Source organism: Mytilus galloprovincialis, chromosome 3, assembly GCF_965363235.1.
Source record: "Mytilus galloprovincialis chromosome 3, xbMytGall1.hap1.1, whole genome shotgun sequence".
In the NCBI taxonomy this organism is placed as follows: Eukaryota; Metazoa; Mollusca; class Bivalvia; order Mytilida; family Mytilidae; genus Mytilus; species Mytilus galloprovincialis.
This window is the reverse complement of record NC_134840.1, coordinates 12,678,376-12,700,493: the sequence shown is the minus strand read 5'-3', so window position 1 is coordinate 12,700,493 and position 22,118 is coordinate 12,678,376. Positions and strand designations below refer to the sequence as shown.

At 32.5% G+C, this 22,118-nt stretch overlaps 2 protein-coding genes across 4 annotated transcripts in view; one reads left to right on the top strand and one right to left on the bottom strand.

Annotated features, from left to right (window-relative positions):
• Nucleotides 1-402: 402 nt before the first annotated feature.
• Nucleotides 403-5,629, bottom strand: LOC143069878 (E3 ubiquitin-protein ligase TRIM45-like). Its single transcript, XM_076244684.1, has 4 exons — nucleotides 5,492-5,629; nucleotides 1,872-3,328; nucleotides 1,453-1,542; nucleotides 403-494 (listed from the first exon to the last, which is right to left on the bottom strand). Exons 2-4 carry the CDS (start codon nucleotides 3,322-3,324, stop codon nucleotides 403-405), a joined length of 1,635 nt encoding a protein of 544 aa, XP_076100799.1. The 5' UTR covers nucleotides 3,325-3,328; nucleotides 5,492-5,629.
• Nucleotides 5,630-12,315: 6,686 nt separating this feature from the next.
• Nucleotides 12,316-22,118, top strand: part of LOC143067204 (peptide methionine sulfoxide reductase MsrB-like) — a 29,420-nt gene continuing 19,617 nt past the window's right edge. For 2 of the 3 annotated variants that reach the window (XM_076240302.1, XM_076240300.1), the window contains exon 1: nucleotides 12,316-12,387. The gene's annotated coding sequence lies outside the window, so the exon portion shown is untranslated. Of the gene's footprint in view, nucleotides 12,388-21,569; nucleotides 21,704-22,118 lie in introns of those variants that run through there. The other variant, XM_076240301.1, reaches the window with a different exon arrangement.

Genomic DNA, 22,118 nt, shown 5'->3' with positions numbered 1-22,118 from the left:
ATCCACATTGTTTAGAATAAAAATATAACATTAAATTTTACCACCATGACGTTTCTTACTATACAAACTGTCGAAAGAAAAGGGGTAGTTCCATATTAACATATGTTATACGTTCCGAACAAGAAAAAGTCTTCTGTAAATACGTATGGTCATAAACACTAAGCATACAATATAATGCGTTTGCTTTACGGTTGTTCATATGAAGCAGAATTTCTTAACTTGCAAGATGAAGAAAAAGTTTGGTTAGATAATTTCCTTCAAAATTTGATATTCACAACTTTTCAATAGATATCTACCATGTTTACTAACCTTGACTGCGCTAGTTTAACTGTGACCTTATTGTATCAAGATTAAAATTTTAAATAAGTCTTCAGAAAGGAAAAGAAACTATTGCTACAAATGTTAAAACATACAAATAATTTCTCCTACAGCTCTGTAAGGTGGAAATTCGTTAACATTTGAATTTCGGTCTGCATTTGAATCGGCATCTGTGTCTGAAATTATAAATGGAATTTCACAGCAAATAAAAAAAAAAATGATTTGGCGTAATAACAACGAATTGACTTATTGGAATTGATTTGAAACATAGAAAACTTGAAGGAATACTAGTACATTGATAATAGAATGGGATACATAGACAATTCTATATAAAAAATTGTCGTTTAAAATTTAAATGATGGCTTATTCTAAGTAATTTAGTATTCAAAAACCGTATTACGCAAAAACATGTTTACCGACTGAAAACCACACAAAAACAAATCTAACCAGGAGAAACGGCAAGTGGAAACCACGCACTATTACACCATACATATAACCAGGAGACAGGATAATTGGAAACCGTGCAATAGACAATTTAACCTGGAGATAGGATAAGTGGAAACTTCACCAAATACAAATCTTACCAGGAGAAAGGATAAGTGAAAACCACACAATATTCAAATATAACCAGGAGATACGATTAGTTAAACCACACAATTTCAAATCTAACCGGGAGAAATGGTTAGTGAAACCACAAAATGTCAAATCAAACCAGGAGATGTGGTTTGTGAAACCACACAATATCAAATCTAAACAGGTGATGTGGTTAGTGACACCGCACAATATCAAATTTAACCAGGAGATGTGGTTAGTGACACCACATAATATCAAATCAATCCAGGAGATAAAGTTAGTGAAACCACACGATATCAAATCTAACCAGGAGATATGGTCAGTGAAACCGCACAATATCAAATCTAACCAGGATATATGCAAAGTGGAAACCCCACACTATTACACCAAAATAACTAAGAGATTGCTTTATATACTGGAACCACAAAATACTACATTCAAATTTAATAGTAAATATAGGGTTTGTTAATAAAGGCCAAGTTTGAAAACAATATGTATATATGTAGCTAAACAATACCAGTTAATTTCCAAATTTCCATAGTTTTGAGAACAACAACCTACCGCTCATCATTCCACTTGTGACTCTAATATCAGTAGATCTGTCCGATATTTTCCCTGTTAGAGGCTGTGATTTTCTAGCTGTTTTGGTCGCTGTAAAAATTAAAACAGTTAAGGATTAGTACTAGTGGAACATTACTTACCCGCGTCAATTTAGATTTAATTATCGTGTTTATTTGTATGTACGTGAATAACATTCAGGTCTTTACAAATTAGTATGAAAAATAAAGAGATTTGTTATGGTTGTATATTTTGTCGACATAGAAAAACGACTGTTCAAAATGGCCAGAGTGCAACCAAGAAATAACCGATCTCACAACAAACCGCTTAAAATTTTCAAATGCTTATAGTTGTAGTGTTTTCTTGTAAACAAAACTGTCAAATATTTATAGTAGTGACAGATTTCAAATAGTTATGCTTACACGTGGATTTAAGGTTAATACGAAGATCGGCTTTCTTCACTGTAAGGTCTTCGTTCACCATAAATCCAAAACCGTCCTTTGATAAAGTTAAACCAAGCATTGTTACATAAGCCCTGTGCTCTCCAGAACGTACAGGTGTAAAGTAGACTTTGTAGGAGCCAAATTTCTTCCCATGATCCACTACAATACCTTGGTAACGTTTTCCTTTTGAGTCGAGTATATCCACTTTGATGTCAATTCCGCTTTCGTTGATTGGTCGATTGTGAGAATCGTGAGGCGAGATAATGAGAACTACTTGTTCCTTACCCATAGAAATATCGAATGTTTGAACCCTTGTCTTCGGTACATAAGCGGCTGTTGCCCAAATGTCACCCATTACTTTTCCAAATTCCCTGAACTCGTCCTCCATGTTTACCAGCTCAAAAGCCATCTCTGCTGTGGTGTGTGGTGTAGTGTCTATCTGTTGATCACGTAGAGCATTTGTCCTACTGATAATCTGATCCTTCATAATCAAGAATTCTGCTCCGTTGCTGTAAGCTAAATGGTCTTCAGAAAATTTAATAGCTTGATCTATTGAATCTTTCTTTGTCGAAAGTTCATCAAGTTGGAGGTCAAGAGCGTTCTTCTTTTTACCAGACACATCAGAAAGCATTTGCTTTAGAACTGCCTTTCGCTCATCTAGGACATCAAAGCATTTTGTAAAAGCCTGTTCAATATCTTGTTCAATGGAACTCTCTTTCAAATATAAATTCTGAACTTCATCATTTAACAGATCTATGGCTTCATCCACTTTGGTTTTCTTGTGTCGTATGTCTAAAAGATTATTTTCAACTATTCGTTTCTTTTCTACGTATACATCGTTCAAATATTTTACGTCGTGACCATCATCTCGCTGATGAAATTGGACTAAACACAAACTACAGATAGGTTTGTTGCAAGACCTGCTTTCACAAAAATGTGAAAATGGCTGTCCCTCGTGTCCTTCTACGGTGCATGTAAGCTTATTATGGAAGTCTTCTAGTGGCGATTCTTTCAACATATCCAGAGATAAAACAACATGACGTTTGGTTAACTTTGTACGATTATGTGCATCGGAGCAAGTTTTACACAGAAATTCGTCGCAGTCTTTACATCTACTTGCAGCTACCACTTTGTTAGGATGGCACTGGTTGCAATAGAATTCCGCAGACTTCTTCTGCACACGGTAACAGTCTACTACGTGACGTCTACCGCTATCAATCGGGAAAGCGCTGATGTCATTTCCTCTTGCTTCGAACGTTTCGTTGCAATCTGGGCATTTCACGTTCTGGTTTTCTATCCGTCTTTTCAAGCAGTTCGAGCAGACTGTATGTAAACATGGTAATACGTGAGGTGATCTTCCTTTCTCCCCAAAGTATTGTTGACAGTCAACACAAGTTAGAAACGATTCGATATTTTGTTTGTTGTTAGCCATTGATCTGAAACGAAGAAAACCTTTACAATAGAAAATAAATGTCTATATGTCTTTTAAAAAAATTCTATGTCAACACTTAAAAACCAACATTCTTCAAGACAATTCTGTACAATCTTTTATTCCATAAAATTGTGATCTCTATGAATGTGTAATGTGGTTCGATATTTATTGCTTCGGTTTAAATGCGGTAAACATATTAGTTTTGTCTTCTTTTCTATATGCACTTGTTTCCCATTTTTATTTCTTTTTTGTATTGAACGGGTTTCGGTGGTGATTATGATATTGGATTTGTGTACAATGCTGATATTGCTGGCTGTATTATTATTGGGTAATTACTTATTTCCTAATAAATGTACAGTGTTTTGAATGTTGCAAAGTGGTACATGTAAAATTATTGTCATTTTAATTTCCTGATGAAAGTAAATAAAAAAATACGCTTCCGACGAACCAATTTCGTTACTTGTAATTTTTCGGGCATTGTATCAAAACAAGTTCCAGCATTGATTTTAGAATAACTTTGTCTTGTTGCTGGGATTTGTATGTTGTTTTGAATATTTGTATTGTCAGCTGCCTTACGCAACTGTAGTAATAACAAACGTTGAACAGTTTTCGTCAAGCTAAAGTGTATTATTTCACATGTTTTAAAAGTATTCAAGTTCAACTAGGTTATATTTTGATGTTGACTGAATAGTGCTACCAATTATATGTTCATATATAAGAGCTGTGTGTTTTTATTATAACTGAAATTTGGTATTTTCAAATATTTTTTTGTCTTTAAGTATTTATTTGTCACCTTAATGCATAATGTACCCTACTTTATCTGTCACTTTATATAAAGTGTATAAAGTATAAGTCTTTTAGATTTTTTGGTCACTTTACGTAGTCCTGTAGACTTTTTTGTCACCTTACTAAAGCTGTCATAAGTCATCTCGACTCTATCGGTCACTGTACCTAAGCTGTAGTCAGTCTGTTAGACACAGGGTATTACATTTACTTTGCAGCGGTTATTCTTTTAATCCTGTCGGTCAAGTTACTTTAAGCTCTATAACTCCTGATATAGATTGTCTATCATCTTACTTCAGTTATAGTAATAACATTGTTAAACCTACATAATACCACAAGTCCTATGAATTTACATCATTACTAATAAGCCCTCTCACTGGTAAACCAATTTTGAACTGAAACAGGTCATAAAGGTCATTGCAGTAAAACCAGTACTGTTCAGACAATTGGCTTGTAGTCAATCAAGATTGGTTAACTTTTTAGAATTGGATCTTTAATGCCCTTCTACTTAGTATTTTATTTTGCCTTTTCACATTTTTTTTATTTGGGTCACTGGTGAGTCTTTTGTAGACAAAACTTGCGTCTGGCGTACAAAAGTTATTAAGACTAGTACATTGGTGATTTATTATTTAGTCTATTTTCAGACAGTTCAGTAGTTGATAATCACCTGACGTGTACAGAATAACAGCATACTGAAATTCCTGTAAAAAGTACTAAAGTCTTTAAAAGACCAAGGTGTTCCTTCCCCAGAAATAAATTACATCAGCTGTATTTAGCAAAACCTTTCGAAATTTGGGTTCTCAATTATCTCTAACTTCATAGTATATCTGAACTTTTACTGTTCTTATTTGAGTGGCGATGATGAGTCTTTTGTGGACAAATCGCGCATCTTATGTACAAAATTTATATACAGGTATCTACTATTAGTTTATTTGACGGCAATCAAACTTTCTGAACAGTACTGAATTTATAACAAGAAAATGTCTAAAAAAAATAACTTTAACTCGTAAGAAGACTTAAAACTTATTGTTTCAGACTTTTCAATGAATTATAAGACCAAAATTACCATTTAAGACTAAAATTAATTTACTAGTGTCTTGACTTGTAAACTGAACCTTAACTGTAATATGTTATCAGGTCTTAAACAATAATGAGTACGCTTGATTATGTTGTTAACCTTAACAGGGGACTAAAATTTTATAAGTCCCCTTGATTTTGTCGTTTACTTAAACGATAACCATAATAAATCCTTTTTTCTAGTCCTTCTTATTATGTCGTTAATCTTACCTCAGTCGTTATATGTCCAATGTACCTAACCTTTAGAAGGTGTTTTCACTTTGAGGTCAAGACGCAAATAGCTGTATCCACTTTGTAGGTCTCTTACCTTATAAAAATAAGTGCAAGCAGATATAATTCCTTTACTACTATATATCAAATGTCTCGTCAGTAATATTTCCCAAATTTCATTTTAATGTTGTTCTTAACAACTATCTTTGTCAAGTTTCGTGTCCACACACTGAAAGTTTTCACGATCATATGAAACTTAAATCTTAAGCGGTGGAAAAGTGATTTTCAATTGAATCAATGATGCGCATGGAAAGCGCGATTGTTGTGAAAATGGTCGTAAGTAATTTTATATTTCTGTTATATTGGACTGGTGAAAATATATAAAGAATTTGTGCACGTATACAATCATTATACATCACGTTGTCAATAATCCCAATTAAAAAGAGCTTTTATATTTTAGAAAATGAAAATAACACTTTTTAGCGATGATATATAGTGATGTTTTTTTAAGTCATTGATTCAACTGCATTGAAGATGTTTATTGTCTATTTTGGTCATTAAGAGTGCTAATATGAATAATTAATTAAATTTGAATTTATTGAAATTGTTCATTGTCTTTTTAAGTCATTATCTGTGTTCAGTTTATTGGAGTAGTTTGTCTGTTCGGGTCATGTTTTTGGTTTATTGAAGTGTTTGATTGTTTTCAGTCTTTTGTTCTGTTTATTGGAGTAGTTTGTCTGTTCGGGTCATGTTATTAGTTTATTAAAGTGTTTGATTGTTTTCAGTCTTTAGTTCTGTTTATTGGAGTAGTTTGTCTGTTCGGGTCATGTTTTTGGTTTATTAAAGTGTTTGATTGTTTTCAGTCTTTAGTTCTGTTTATTGGAGTAGTTTGTCTATCTTATTCGTGTAATCAGTTAATTTTAGTTGTTGATTGTCTATTTAAGTCATGTATTTAGTTTAATGGGGTTGTAAAATATCTACTTGGGTAATGCAGTTGAGCTGCTATTGGAGTTGTTAATTATCTATTTAAGTCCGATATATTCAGTTTAATGGAGTTGTTGTTTGAGTCATGTATTCAGTTCGTTGGAGTGGTTGATTGTTTATTTGAAATATTTTTTCAGTTTGTTGGAGTTATTGATTGTTTATTTTAGTCATTAATTCAGTTTGTTGGAGTTGTTGATTGTTTATTTTAGTCATTAATTCAGTTTGTTGGAGTTGTTGATTGTTTATTTTAGTCATTAATTCAGTTTGTTGGAGTTGTTGATTGGAGATTTTAGTCATTAATTCAGTTTGTTGGAGTTGTTGATTGGAGATTTTGATTGTAGTCAACAATCCAGTTTGTTGGAATGCTTCATTGTTTATTGGAGTCATTAATTAAGTCTATGTGAGTTGTTGGTTGTTTATTGTAGTCATAATTTAAGTCTATGTGAGGTGGTGGTTGTTTATTATAGTCATCATTTAAGTCTATGTGAGTTGTTGGTTGTTTATTATAGTCATAATTTAAGTCTATGTGAGTTGTTGGTTGAATATTATAGTCATAATTTGAGTCTATGTAAATTTTTGATTATTGCAGTCATTATTCAAGCCTATTAGAGATTTTGATTGTTTATTCAGTTGTCAATATTCAGTTTATCACATTAAAAATAGACTAATAATCTTACTTTTTTAAGATGTTAAACCAAGGAAATATGTCTCTAGTCAGTTGAAACACAGACATATCGTATATGTCAAACAATTCTGGATTGTACTGAGTTTCTATAAGATTCTTTATTTGTATAATCCACAGTGAAAGATCCAATCGCGGATATATGTGCACTTGAAGTAGAGTACTTTGTTCAGTACCCTCGATTGTCATTGAGCAAACGATGTTTTTTCATCCACGTGCTCCCTCCATTTCGTTACTGTTTTTGAAGAAAAACTGAGTTCTGTTGGTCTTTGTTTTATGATATATTGATTTAAGTTATTTGTTGGGTTTTTTGCTTTTGTTTCTTATCTTTCCACAATATTTGAGTGTTGGAAATTACCACAATTATTAGCTTTGACTTGACGTGTATCTCTTATCGGTGTAAGTTAGTTGGTTGATTAAATAGCGAGCGCCAATCCCTCGAACACTTTATAGAACTTCATCAATATCTTATGTTTTTCGCCGTTCATGGAGAGATAAGATCTCTAGATTCAATTCAAAGCACAGCTGTCACACATCCTAAAACTCTGGATTTGTAGTTGTGCAGGATGATTGTTTCGCTCTTTTCTGTATGTTTCCAAACTTCTCTATTTCGTTGGATCCTAACTCAGCACTATACTTCATTATGGATCTTACTTTTTGGTAGGTTGGTCAGTTTGATGCTCTTTTGTTCTTTTGTTGACATATTAATTGATATAAGTTTCTTCTCAGAAAAACTAGCAGTTTGTTTTCCTAGTAATTTTCGTATATGGCTAGTCGGCTTAAGATCATCTGACATATTAAGACTAGGTAAGTTTCTGTTTTCAAAATCTTCACCTATTTGTGGTTATCTATAACTGATAGAAGTGTGTCATTTGTGTTTTATACTCATAATTGTGTAGCATTTTTAGAGTTAATGTATTTTCCAATTTGTCCCAAACGTTTATGTTTGTCCGATCTTTTCGGTATATTAAGCAGTCGTTTTCAAAAAGCCGAACTTAAGATTTTACTTAGGAAGGTATAGGTCCTAAAACTGTGCCTTGGTGATCATAAAACTTATGTGGTGACGATTTCGGTCGTTGTTCTTCAAACCTCTGTCGAAACTATGTTATTGTCAGGAGCACACTTCTGTTCTGAATCTGTTTGGGTAAGTTGTAGAATTCTTATGAACTTCATAACAACGGGAATGATTTCCATAGAGTGAATATGCAAATGCGTAGCGTATCATTTGAGGTTATCATACACAATACGATGGAACAGACGATATGCTACTGAAAGTGAAATTAAAGATCTTTCCAAAATTATTTTGCGTTTGTCTGTGTAAATAGTTATAAAAGGTACCAGAATTATAATTGAGTACGCCAGACGCGCGTTTCGTCTACATAAGACTCATCAGTGATGCTCATATCAAAATAGTTATAAAGCCAAACAAGTACAAAGTTGAAGAGCATTGAGGATCCAAAATTCCAAAACGTTGTGCCAAATACGGCTAAGGTAATCTATGCCTGGGATAAGGAAATCCTTAGTTTTTCGAAAAATTCAAAGTTTTGTTAACAGGAAATTTATAAAAATGACCACATTATTGATATTCATGTCAACACCGAAGTGTTGACTACTGGGCTGGTGATACCCTCGGGGACGAAACGTCCACCAGCAATGGCATCGACCCAGTGGTGTAAATAGTTATCAAAGGTACCAGGATTATAGTTTAGTACGCCAGACGCGCGTTTAGGTTTTGTAGGAGAACGAGAACAAGTCGGTCAATGTTGAACAATTAGTACCCATGGGTCATAGAAACACTGATTATCTGTGAAAAATAACTTCCCCAAACTCAACACATATGTCTAGTCTTTTTCGATAATCTTCTTTTGTTTATTTGTTGAATTCTGCTTTCTTTTTTATAGAGAATGCGAGTTTCAAAGATTGTGGTCCTATAAAGTAATTGTACAATATTTCAATTCTTCGAATGTTACGTTTCGTTGTTAATAAATCCAGCAAGTAAAGAACTTCATCCTCATCTTTCTACCCAGATTTGACAGGTTTGGGTTCCCTTTCTTCTGAATATTTGTTTTCTAATAATTGTAAGAAGTATATATGTTCCAGACTATTCGATATAAATATATATAGAGAGTTCCCTTACAGAAATATTTTCGAAGGTCAGCATACTATTATATATAAAATACAGTTGCCTGTTGTGCAATTCCATCTCAAGTAGTGCCCAGTGCTCCAATTAACAATAGCACTGCACCATTTGATGTTCTGGTTGGTAAAGGTTGAAAGCTTTAATTTAAAAGGTTGTCAAGTGGAAAATGTTCATGTATCCAACAGCAAATTGTTTAAAGATAAACTCTCAACCATAAATCAATCTGGGTAATACATATCATGATTGCTCGATTGTGTAAGTTATTGGAGGATTTATTCCATTCGAACAATGCGCCCAAGATATGAGAGAATAGCTAGAGTTTTCTTCTTGTCATCCTCAATCTAGCATTAAGTTCGTGTTTTCGTTCAGTTTTGATGTAAGATTTCCCGAATGAGTTGTATCTTTTAATGAGTCTGGTGTTATTTTCATGCATAGTCTATTTACTTGTTGACCAATCAACTCTCGGTAAGGAAGGCTGATAATGAATAACTGCATGACTAAAGTGAACTTTCAGGAAACCCTCATGGAATTTGAGTAGTATTATTATGTTATGAGAAATAACGGTTCCGAATAATATATGCCTGTTTTCAACTCTTGTTTCATTAATTATGAATGCAGCAATTCGCAGACATAATACTGGCTTCTGTAACAATTTATAAACCCTAACTGTTGAGTATATTGTATGAAGTAGGTACTAATTAAATGTTGCCGTTGGGATATATGGTACTTTTGACGAGTTTGGAGAAAATATGCGTAGCTGGATATCCTGACTCCTAAGTAATATTCTACCAGACATCACTGGCGTATAAATATCCGACTTGTCTAGAATAGGCGATACTATGCAGATACTGTGATATCGTGACACCAAATCGCCTGCACTGCAGCCGTCCCACTAGACCACACGACCACCTGGGCTCTCAAAAAAGAGCTTTCGCTGGCCATGTGTTACCTTTCCTCGTCAGTTTTAATCTAGCGGCGTACTACAGTACATGATATAGAAGACATGAAGATGTTATTGTTACAGATCAGCTAAATTATCTATAGTAAAGGATCCTACAAATTAATGTAATATACAGTCACAGAAAATAATTATATTTATAAGTACGTCTGAGTCAGTAATATATATATTAACCATATTAACCTGGAGGAGGAGGCACAAATCCGACTAACAGCACATGTAATGAATATATTTACACACAAGTAAAATTATCAATTTGCCATTATCAGAGTTTAAAATATGATACAACACAGTTTTACAGCATTATATACAGCATAGAAACAGAAATTGTACGAAAAGTTACATAAATCATATTGTACAAGCAAATCCCATTTGAACTTTAACCGGGTTCTAAAATACATAATCATCGAGAATACATTTTATTAAACATTTAATTTCCACAAAAAGATTTCTAAGAATTTATTTATTCATTAATGAAATGCACGTTTATACCCCGAGGGTTAAAGGTGCATATACACAATACAGTACTCTGGTAACAGAATATATAAGGAGCATATTCTAAATATTCGGAGGTAATTTCAAATTCACAAAAGAGGGACGAAAGATACCAAAGGGACAGTCAAACTCACAAATCTAAAACAAACTGACAACGCCATGGCTAAAAATGAAAAAGACAAACAGAAAAACAATAGTACACATGACACAACATAGAAAACTAAAGAATAAACAACACGAACCCCACCAAAAACTAGGGGTGATCACAAGCTGCTCTCATTTAGTTACTGATGTCATAGACGATGTGTGAGTCAGTTTATTTCGTCATTTCAGAAGTTTCGAAAGCCATTACCGTAACTTTACTTGTGTCATCGGCATAGATTTTCAGGGTACTGCATAAAGCATATGTTTTTATCTTTGACATGCAAAACAAGACACAAGGAATGCACACTACGAAATGCCGTGTGAAGACTGGAATTAATGACAAGAAAGGGACTTCTGGAACTGAAAATTAGGCCAAACAAAAAGTAAATAACAAAAATACCGACACTCCAAGACACTCCTAGGATTAAAGACCGCTCTATATGAACACTGCCCATATCAACGGCGCTCTCCTCCATCCCGCTATTTATAGGATTCGACACGTATAACAATATAGATACAGATATTGAAAGTTGGCATATATAGGCCGAAAGTGTGCACATCAGGAGTCATCTCTTTTCAACCGAAAAATTTGAAAAGTGGGGCGAAAGATACCAGAGGAACAGTCAAACGCATAATCGAAAATAAAGGCTGACAACGCCATGGCTTTAAATGAAAAAGATAAACAGACAAATAATAGTACACAAGAACTTGACAACATAGAAAACTAGAGTGAGAAACACGAACCCCAACAAAAACTTGGGTGATCTCATGGGTACCGGAAGGGTAAGCAGATCCTGCTCCACATGTGGCACCCGTCGTGTTGAAACTTGCAGTATTTCTATTTGCATTTTTCCATCTAATATTAATCTGGGAATATATACTTATATTTTCCAAGAACTATTTCCGACTGGAACAAACTACCGGATAACATTTTAAATTGCACTTCAGTAGATTCCTTCAAATCTTCAATTTCAAAGCATCAATATTAACTCAATTACAACATCTTACTTTATTAGTACAAATCATTTTTTTTTCTTTTTTTTTCTTTTTTTTCATATTTTTTTTAAATTGTACATTTTTCAATCTATGTTTTGTTGTAAGTTTCCTCCTGTGACATAATCCGTTCAATTTGTTGAAGTCATTGAAGGCGGTCACTATATGGTAGAAAAGAATAGAATATAGTTAATATACCAATATAACAGTGTGCAATTATGCCAATATAATAGTCCCATTGTTTGTCTATTATTGGTTTTTTTTTCTAAATCAGAATTATTAATTAAGGAACGACCATTTAACTTGAAAAGGGGGGAAGGTTTTTTCCTTTAAAAAATATTCCAATTGATCACACAATTTGATGGACAGAAAAAAAAACTTCTGAATCCAGATTTCCCCATATCTTTTTTATTTTGACAAATATTTATGTTTTATTGAAAGTGTCGAAAAAATAAATACAAATGAACAAAATTTTCCGACTCGGTTAAAAACAATAACCTGTTCCCGTCGGGTACCTCTGAAAATGATAAACCGGATATGGATATAGTGGTAATTATTCAATATGGTGGACATTTTCGACCAAAGATCATGAATGGGGTAAAATTATCTATTAAATAGCAATAAAAACAATAGTTTCCTTTGGCAAAAATAAATAATGATATCGTATATAGAACAACACATCACAAATTATATAAGATAATTGGTGTTATGCTACTATAAAGCGCAAGGGCATGCAATACAGTTACAGCCAAATATAGGGGAGGTAATGACGTCGCTGTCAACGTAAAATGTTATTTTCGCGACGTCAAAATGTGTCGTATTGGGAAGAAATGCATCATTTAATGATTTCAATCATAAGGTTGAAAACGGGAACATGTGCCCCTTTCTTAAAATTGACATTTCGCTTGATAATGTATGAAGATCATGTGCACCAATTTTTATAACCAAAACATCTATGACAATATTATGAATTATTTTTATTTGATAAATTGCATAATTGATAGATTACATCACAACAGTCAACTGACCAATCAAATAACTCCAATTAGTATATTGGGAATGGGTTAGTTTTTTTATGGGACTATTATACTTATAATTAGTATAACACTAACAGTCCAAGTTATTTTAAATACCTATAAACAAACTGGGATTAAAAATAATGTAATTTTAATTTCTAAGAATCTCTAAAAGTGGTTCATAAAGATAATAACTTTTTTTTAACATATTTAGAATAACTGGTGTGGGTGTAAAATAGATTGTATACAAATTTTTGAAAAAAATCATACTGGTCGGATCGGGGATATAAAGTGTGTATAATACATGCTCTTAAAATTTTTAAAATGACAAATTATGCCAATACAGCATTGAAATACTAGACATTATTTTTTTTTTAAATGGAAACGGTCAGTATATCTTCAGAAATGTTCAGTTGAGCTTTAGCAGCTCTATTGAAACAGATTAAGTTTTTATTAAATTCATTTTGATGACAATACAATACATTGTAATATCTATTAATATCAGTGTTCTCCCCAGGTCGTTTTAGCACAGCGATTTTCAGTGCTATCACAATTTCCTGCTGTTCTATTGCACTGACCGTAGCGCTATCAAACGCAAGCGCGTCGCTATATTTTTTTCATAATTTTCGTATTTTTTTTTCAAATTTCCCGCTTTTTAGCTCACCTGGCCCGAAGTAAAATTGTTTATCAGGTCAAGATCTATCTGCCATGAAATTTTCAGATGAATCGGACAACCCGTTGTTGGCATGCTGCCCCTGAACCGGTAATTTTAAGGAGATTTTTCTGTTTTAGGTTATTATCTCGAATATTATTATAGATAGAGATAAACTGTAAACAGCAATAATGTTCAGCAAAGTAAGATTTACAAATAAGTCAGCATGACCGAAATGGTCAATTGACCCCCTAAGGAGTTATTGTCCTTTATAGTCAATTTTTAACAATTTTCATAAAATTTGTAAATTTTTATTAACATTTTCCACTGAAACTACTGGGCCAAGTTCATTATATCTCTTAGATAGAGATAATTGTAAGCAGCAAGACTGTTCAGTAAAGTAAGATGTACAAACACATCACCATCACCAAAACACAATTTTGTCATGAATCCATCTGTGTCCTTTGTTTAATATGCACATAGACGAAGGTGAGCGACACAGGCTCTTAAGAGCCTCTAGTTTTGGTTTAAGTTCCAAATTTAACAACAAAAAAATACGGGCTGTCATACTATTGTCCCGACATGTAAATTTTGTGCAGTTTTTGGAAATTTAGAACTTGTTCTAAATCTTTACTTGGCACTGGCCTCCATAACAACAGGACAGGTTAGCTACTGTTACTAAATGTATTCACACTGAAATATAGTTCCCTATGGTTCTCATGTATGTGCACATAAATGTAAAACACATATAAACTGAAAAAAACTGGGTATATTATTGGAGCAGTTCATTCAAGAATGTATGTCATTAAGGTGTGTTGATGTGCAGGCTTTTTTTTTAAAACATTGATTAGGTAACTGGGTATTGATTCAACTAAAAGTATGATTGACAACCGTCATTATCACTAAACAATCAGAGACAAGGTGGATCTTTAATTACAATGCCCCACCTCCTAAACTGCCAATCAAATTGACCACATTACTTATCAACCTCAGTCTTACATAATTATACAGACCACTAAATATACATATAATTCTTAATACACAATTATTTGACCTCATAATTGAATCCACAAATGTGTATATTAGATGTTTGATATTTATAAGGATGATAGATTTATTTATTGCCAATTACTTTTGATCTACATTACATATAGTGATTCTGTAAATTATATCTGAAAGATAAATTATTAATGAATTAACAAGATCTTTAAAAAAATGAAATATGAATATAAATATGAATAAATAAAAGGTATTCAAATAAGGCCTATAATTTACTTGATAAATTTCTAATAATCATCTGTAATTAATCAACAATTAAATTAGTACACTTTTTTTCATCAAGAATTGGCTTGAAACAGTTTAAAAATTTTAAAACTTTTAATTATAACAAACCATTGTTTATTAGTTTATTTCCCATCAATCAGTATGTCTATTTTAGTCATTTGAATTTTTATTAAAAGTGAATATATATTTTTACAATCCAGAAAGAATCCACATTTCAATAAGATAAGTTTTTTAATTGGTTAACGTTGAAAAAGTACATTTTCAATGCCCTGTGTTGAAAAATACTTTAAACAAGAAAGTGTCCCCAGTACAAGAATGCCCCACTCGCACTATCATTTTCTATGTTCAGTGGACCGTGAAATTGGGGTAAACCCTCTAATTTGGCATTAAAATTTAAAAGATCATATCATAGGGAACATGTATACTAAGTTTGAAGTCGATTGGACTTCAACTTCATCAAAAACTACCTCGACCAAAAACTTTAACCTGAAGCGGGACGGATGAACGAACGGACGAACGGACGGACGAACGGACGCACAGACCAGAAAACATAATGCCCCTCTACTATTGTAGGTGGGGCATAAAAATGATCAAAAGGCACTCTAAAACTTTTAATCTTCAATGCCATATAACCTCTGTTTCAACTTACAAAATTCCCCAAAACAACATTTTTCTATTTTTTTTGTTGACACTTGAGAGTTTTAAGATGTTGGTCTAGATTTATGTCTTACAAGGATAGTTGGTAACATTTACTAGAAGAATTTTTGCATTTTTTTGTTTTTTTGAAACATGTTCAGAACCGGCAACATAATTTCGATAAGATATAAACTGCAGTTTAAATAAAATTGTGCAAATTAAGAGACCGGGCATATTATTTAATTTGAGCTTGTTTGATCCTCATACTGGAAAAGCAAGTTTCCTTCTAAAGACCTGCTGTAAATGCAATTTTCAGTAAAAGTGCTTTATAAATGTTCATTTTTCCCCACCATACCTTAATATGAAATAATTCAAACTACTCTTCTAATCTTTCCATGAGTGATTTCCATCACTTTGATTAAATCAATTGCAGAAATTTACAGAGAAAAAAGAATATTTCAGACTTGATGACATGTAGCATATATATAAGATTATGAGTTAAAACACAAAATGTCATACCTTTGTACGTGGAGTAATTCTGCATAGGGGAAATTCTTTAAGTGAATAGAAATAAAAATATGACTTTAAAATAAATGCATGAAATGAGGTTAATTTGTTAAATTTAAATGATAAATATGATAGAATTATTTATTTTACTTTGTTGAATGTTACCCTCATTCCAGATTCTAAATAGAATTAATGAATGGAGTATAAAGTCAATATAAGATAATATTTAAATGGATAATTTGTAAGAGTTGATTTATCCAAGATCAACAAGATCAAAGAGGTATATGTTGTTATTGATAACAGCTTGTTTAAAGGTATACATAGTATATATATATGTATATGTTAAGAAATTGAGGCTTCTTCCTTTGTAAGTTTATATCCATTTACAGTTGAAGGGGAGTTTTCCTTATATGTTCAAGATGTTGATGCTGTTCATTCTATATTACTAAACCTTTGTTTGCTACAGCTATGAAGATAAGGATGTTAATTTAAGATATATATATATATATACAGAGCAGCTTACAACGTGTACAATGCAATAGGAATTGAATGATTTCTTGACTATTAAAACATGCTAGAAGTGACAGTTCTTGAATTTTAAGGAAATATGCAAAGAAAGCACTGCAAGTTCCTCAGCTAAGCTGTTTCTGACTTGCATGTACATCATGTGCGTTTAAAATTTATAGAAAAGGACATCTTGAGTTAAAGCCTGCTGTCAAAATTTATTTAAATTGATGCCTCATGAACTTGAATTGCTTTGTTTGCACCTGTTTAATGATTTGTTTCTGTGCCTCACACAACTAGATACATGAAAGAGCATTTAATGTTTAATGATTTGTTTCTGTGCCTCACACAACTAGAGACATGAAAGAGCATTTAATGTTAAATGATTTGTTTCTGTGCCTCACACAACTAGAGACATGAAAGAGCATTTAATGTTTAATGATTTGTTTCTGTGCCTCACACAACTAGAGACATGAAAGAGCATTTAATGTTTAATGATTTGTTTCTGTGCCTCACACAACTAGAGACACGAAAGAGCATTTGATGTTTAATGATTTGTTTCTGTGCCTCACACAACTAGAGACACGAAAGAGCATTTAATGTTTAATGATTTGTTTCTGTGCCTCACACAACTAGAGACACGAAAGAGCATTTAATGTTTAATGATTTGTTTCTGTGCCTCACACAACTAGAGACACGAAAGAGCATTTAATGTTTAATGATTTGTTTCTGTGCCTCACACAACTAGAGACACGAAAGAGCATTTAATGTTTAATGATTTGTTTCTGTGCCTCACACAACTAGAGACACGAAAGAGCATTTAATGTTTAATGATTTGTTTCTGTGCCTCACACAACTAGAGACACGAAAGAGCATTTAATGTTTAATGATTTGTTTCTGTGCCTCACACAACTAGAGACACGAAAGAGCATTTAATGTTTAATGTTTTGTTTCTGTGCCTCACACAACTAGAGACACGAAAGAGCATTTGATGTTTAATGTTTTGTTTCTGTGTCTCACACAACTAGATACATGAAAGAGCATTTAATGTTTAATGATTTGTTTCTGTGCCTCACACAACTAGAGACATGAAAGAGCATTTAATGTTTAATGTTTTGTTTCTGTGTCTCACACAACTAGATACATGAAAGAGCATTTAATGTTAAATGATTTGTTTCTGTGCCTCACACAACTAGAGACACAAAAGAGCATTTAATGTTAAATGATTTGTTTCTGTGCCTCACACAACTAGAGACACGAAAGAGCATTTAATGTTTAATGATTTGTTTCTGTGCCTCACACAACTAGAGACACGAAAGAGCATTTAATGTTTAATGATTTGTTTCTGTGCCTCACACAACTAGAGACACGAAAGAGCATTTAATGTTTAATGTTTTGTTTCTGTGCCTCACACAACTAGAGACACGAAAGAGCATTTAATGTTTAATGATTTGTTTCTGTGCCTCACACAACTAGAGACACGAAAGAGCATTTAATGTTTAATGATTTGTTTCTGTGCCTCACACAACTAGAGACACGAAAGAGCATTTGATGTTTAATGATTTGTTTCTGTGCCTCACACAACTAGAGACATGAAAGAGCATTTAATGTTTAATGTTTTGTTTCTGTGCCTCACACAACTAGAGACATGAAAGAGCATTTGGTATATCCACATTCCTCATCATAGGCGAAAATAAAATTCATGACAAAAATCTTTATTTTGTTGATCTTGAATAGCTTATCATTTAGTACGTTTAGTTTCTCTCTATCTTATTAGTTTGTGCTCAAAACACAAAAAAGGGTAAAAAAAATCCTAAATTAAGGGCTATCACTTCTATCATGTCTATAAAGAGTGACAGTATACTAACTATATCAGCACATTAGACTTGTTAATAGATCTTGTCCTGGTAATCACTTATGCTAATTTAAGTTTCTATACGACCACAAAAATTAAAAAAATTATGGTGATATATTGGTATCACATCGTTCGTAGATGGATGGTTTCCAGAAATTAACTTTAGTATAAGTGAATAGAAATCTATAAAAGATTAACATGAAGTTTAAAACTACTAAAGGGAACTTGGGATTGATTTTGGGGGTTATGGTCTCAACTGTTTAGAAATAAAAGGCAAAAAAGGGGGAAAAACAAGTTTTTTTTCTGGTTGAGGACAATTAGACAATTTAAAAGCAGTCTAAGGGAGGTAATCCAATCCCAATTTAAAACTTTAAAATGACAATGTTTGATTACCTCACTTACACTGCTTGTTAATTATGTATTAAGAAATGATGGGAGGGGAGACTATTTTTCTCAAAATTTCAGATATCAAAAATTAAAAAGAAAATTTCTTCAAATATTTTTTTGGGGTTATTGTTCAACAGGATAGTGTATTGCACAAAAGCAAAAAACATTTTATTTAGGGGGAGGGGTCCAGAGCTCCAGATAAGAATTCAGAAATTGGGTTTTTTCCCCACCATTTTCTTATATAATTGGGTGATAAAGTTTTTTAATTGCATTATCAATTCCAATTCACCCCTCATGTTAATATCAAATTGGGTTTTTCACCACCAAGCTCCTGAATGTATTGGGTTTTTTCATCAACACAATATTGAATATTTAGGCAATATCAACCCCAGATTTTTTTCCATCTTAAATATGATTCTTTCTTTGTTTTATAGCTGTTTTATTTGGTTTAGGGTTAGGGTTATTTGCTAGCTGTTTTATTTGGTTTATTCACTGAGGAGCAATCGTAGGTTTAATTTGTGTCCCGTTCCAAACCTTCTGCCAGTTTTGTATTTTCTCACAAAAACGGATATGTGTATTCACAGGCACTCGTCTTGCATCTTTATATAATAAATTCTGAGACCAGTGCCTGTGTGTGTATTCATTAATTAACCGTAAAATGAAAAACAAAATACTACATAAACTCTAATTATACTTGAATGATTTTGGTTTATTCAATTTATATATCATGTCATAATTGATTTGGCCTTTCACTTTTTCCAACTGATTTCGTTTTTGACGAAACCCCGTGTTTATTAGCAATGTTCTCGTTAGAAGGTACGCACACACGCCCGTGCTTTCGATGAACGCTTCCTAAAACACTGGCTGTGTCTTGTTATCATAACTTTCCCTCAGCTTTCCAAAAGAAGCAGAAAACATGCTTCTATTTAATATTTTTACCGGACATTCACTTTCGTTTTAATTCAATGTATGTTATGATAAATCTCGAGCAATGCAAAAAAAATATGACTTAATGACACACGCTAATTGGATAAACGCAGAGAAGACAGAAATGTTTTCAAAAACACGTGTACCTATTGAGCAACGGAAAACTCCAACAGGGACCCATTTCAGCTACTTGTTTCAGGGATCTATTTTAGAACGAAAGGAAATTTCCAATTAAAAATATTATAAACATAGATTTACGCGACGACTGTAAACAGATAAGGGTAAATAACGCAAACAGTAGCCAATTAAATGGTTGAGAACTCATGGTTTGGGCATATAATTGGGTTTTCCTTTGAATTAATTGGGTTATTGAACCCTGCAATGGGCAATTGCATTGGGTTTTTTATTATTTGTATTGCGTGATCACGCAAATACGCAGCTTATCTGGAGCTCTGGGGGTCAATTCGCAACCGCACAGTGTATTGCACAAAAGCAAAAAATTGTATAAATTCAAATCATATAACCAATTTTTAAGTTCTTTGACTATAGTTATCCTGTGGCAGAAACCTGTTATGTGTCAAATTTTTAAATACAATCCAAATTCAAACCTGTATTGAGCGTGAATATTGTGTGGTCATTGTGGCCCCAACTTTTCAGGGTTGGACATCTGCGGTCGTATCTAGCTGTGCTCAGTGAAGCAATTTATTATCATATAAGGCACAATGCTAAAACAGTGGTAAAAATCGTCATAGTTGCCAAATGATGAGACATGGGCCAGGTTTAGCTAATAAAAGGGCAAGCTTCAGAAATATTTAATGAAGATAATTAAACATCAATCAATACAAGTATGTTGTATTATATTCTTATAAAGGTAGTACAGTTAAACTAATGCTGTTGTTATGATTTATAATCCTGTAAAATGTATTATTGTATAGCAATATAATATTTCCCACAGAAAGTAACCAAAAGTGAGTGTGCAATAAATTCCAATATTGCACTAGTGCAATAAATCTTCAAAATTCATGACGTCATCAACGACAAAATGTTAGTTTAAACCAATTTTTACTTTCAAATATTATATTGCTATACAATAAAAGGGTTATTGCATGAATATTGGGGAATATTGTCACTCGTAGAACATATATTGCACTCGCAAGCTCGTGCAATATAAAATTCTACTCGGGACAATATTCCCCAATATTCATGCAATAACCCTATATTATTATCTGTAATGCATCCTGTAGTTTGTAATTTGTAACAGTGTCAGAATTCTTATTGACTATTTGCTTTTGATTAGATACATCCAATATTCAGAATCAACAGAAAACACATGTAGCATAATAATTAACAAACAATCAAATTATCAGCATCACAGTAATGAGGCATCCCATTTAACATGCTCAAAGAAACAAAACCCTCACCTGGCCTTGTCATGCTTGTGGGAGACTGGGGTGATTCAAGGTACCATGGAAGGGGAACATTGTTAATATCTCGCAACAAATAAAAAATTAAAATTGTCAGTATTAATAATTAAATGTTTTGCAAGTTTTAAATATGATGTATAAATGTAGTAACTTTCTCTTTTTCTCATTTTATTTACAAATGCAGGTCTAGATTTATGATATGTTTTTAATAGTTTCGAGGAATATCATGTTTGGAAAAGTACTTGAGCAGAATTTTTTTTTAAACTGTTATTAACATGATGGTTTTATAATTATTAGAAACCATGGCAATGAAGTATCCATATAAAAAAATTTAATGAAAGAAGCTTTCAAGTTCACTAGTGTTTAGTAATAACTATTTCCAACATGTAGGTACATTAATTTGTACCCAGGTATAAATATATTTAAATTGTATTGTGGGAGGTTGTAAGTGATCACTTATTTGTAATGTAACTTTTATTGATTCTTTTATTACATTTATATATGATAAACACCCCTTTATACAACAGATACATGTCATTATTGGTAAATTAATTCCCTAATTGTGCCTCAATTTAACCTGATCAAGAAAAATGTGCTATGAGGGAAGACATAGGGGGTACACTGATGGTATAACAGACAATATTGATGTTTACATGAACAGGTTGTAGTGTACATATTTTGGCATTTATTTGATTAAGGGATCAATACCTATAAGTCATAGGTAGGTATACTTTACCAATTATATACATGTATACACTGCAGGTAGAGTAAGATAATACATTATGTACCTTGCATGTGTTATGACATAATGTGCATACTGCAGGTAGGATGATACTGTTTTTGAGTTGATTTGTTCACCACACAGGTACATGAATTATAAATAAACATATAATAAAGGAGGAAATATGTACTGTAAACTCAGAAATTATTTCTTGCATATATTATTTCAATCATTAAAGAATGGACAAAAACACAATACTAATAATTATTGTGATTTTAGGAAAATTTGCATATAGATAAATGTATCAGATATCAGAATGAGAGTTCTTATGCACAGTAAAAAAACTTGCAATAAAATTTAAATTTACAGTAGATTATGCTGCCTTCATAAATTGTTAATTAAAAAAAATGTCTAC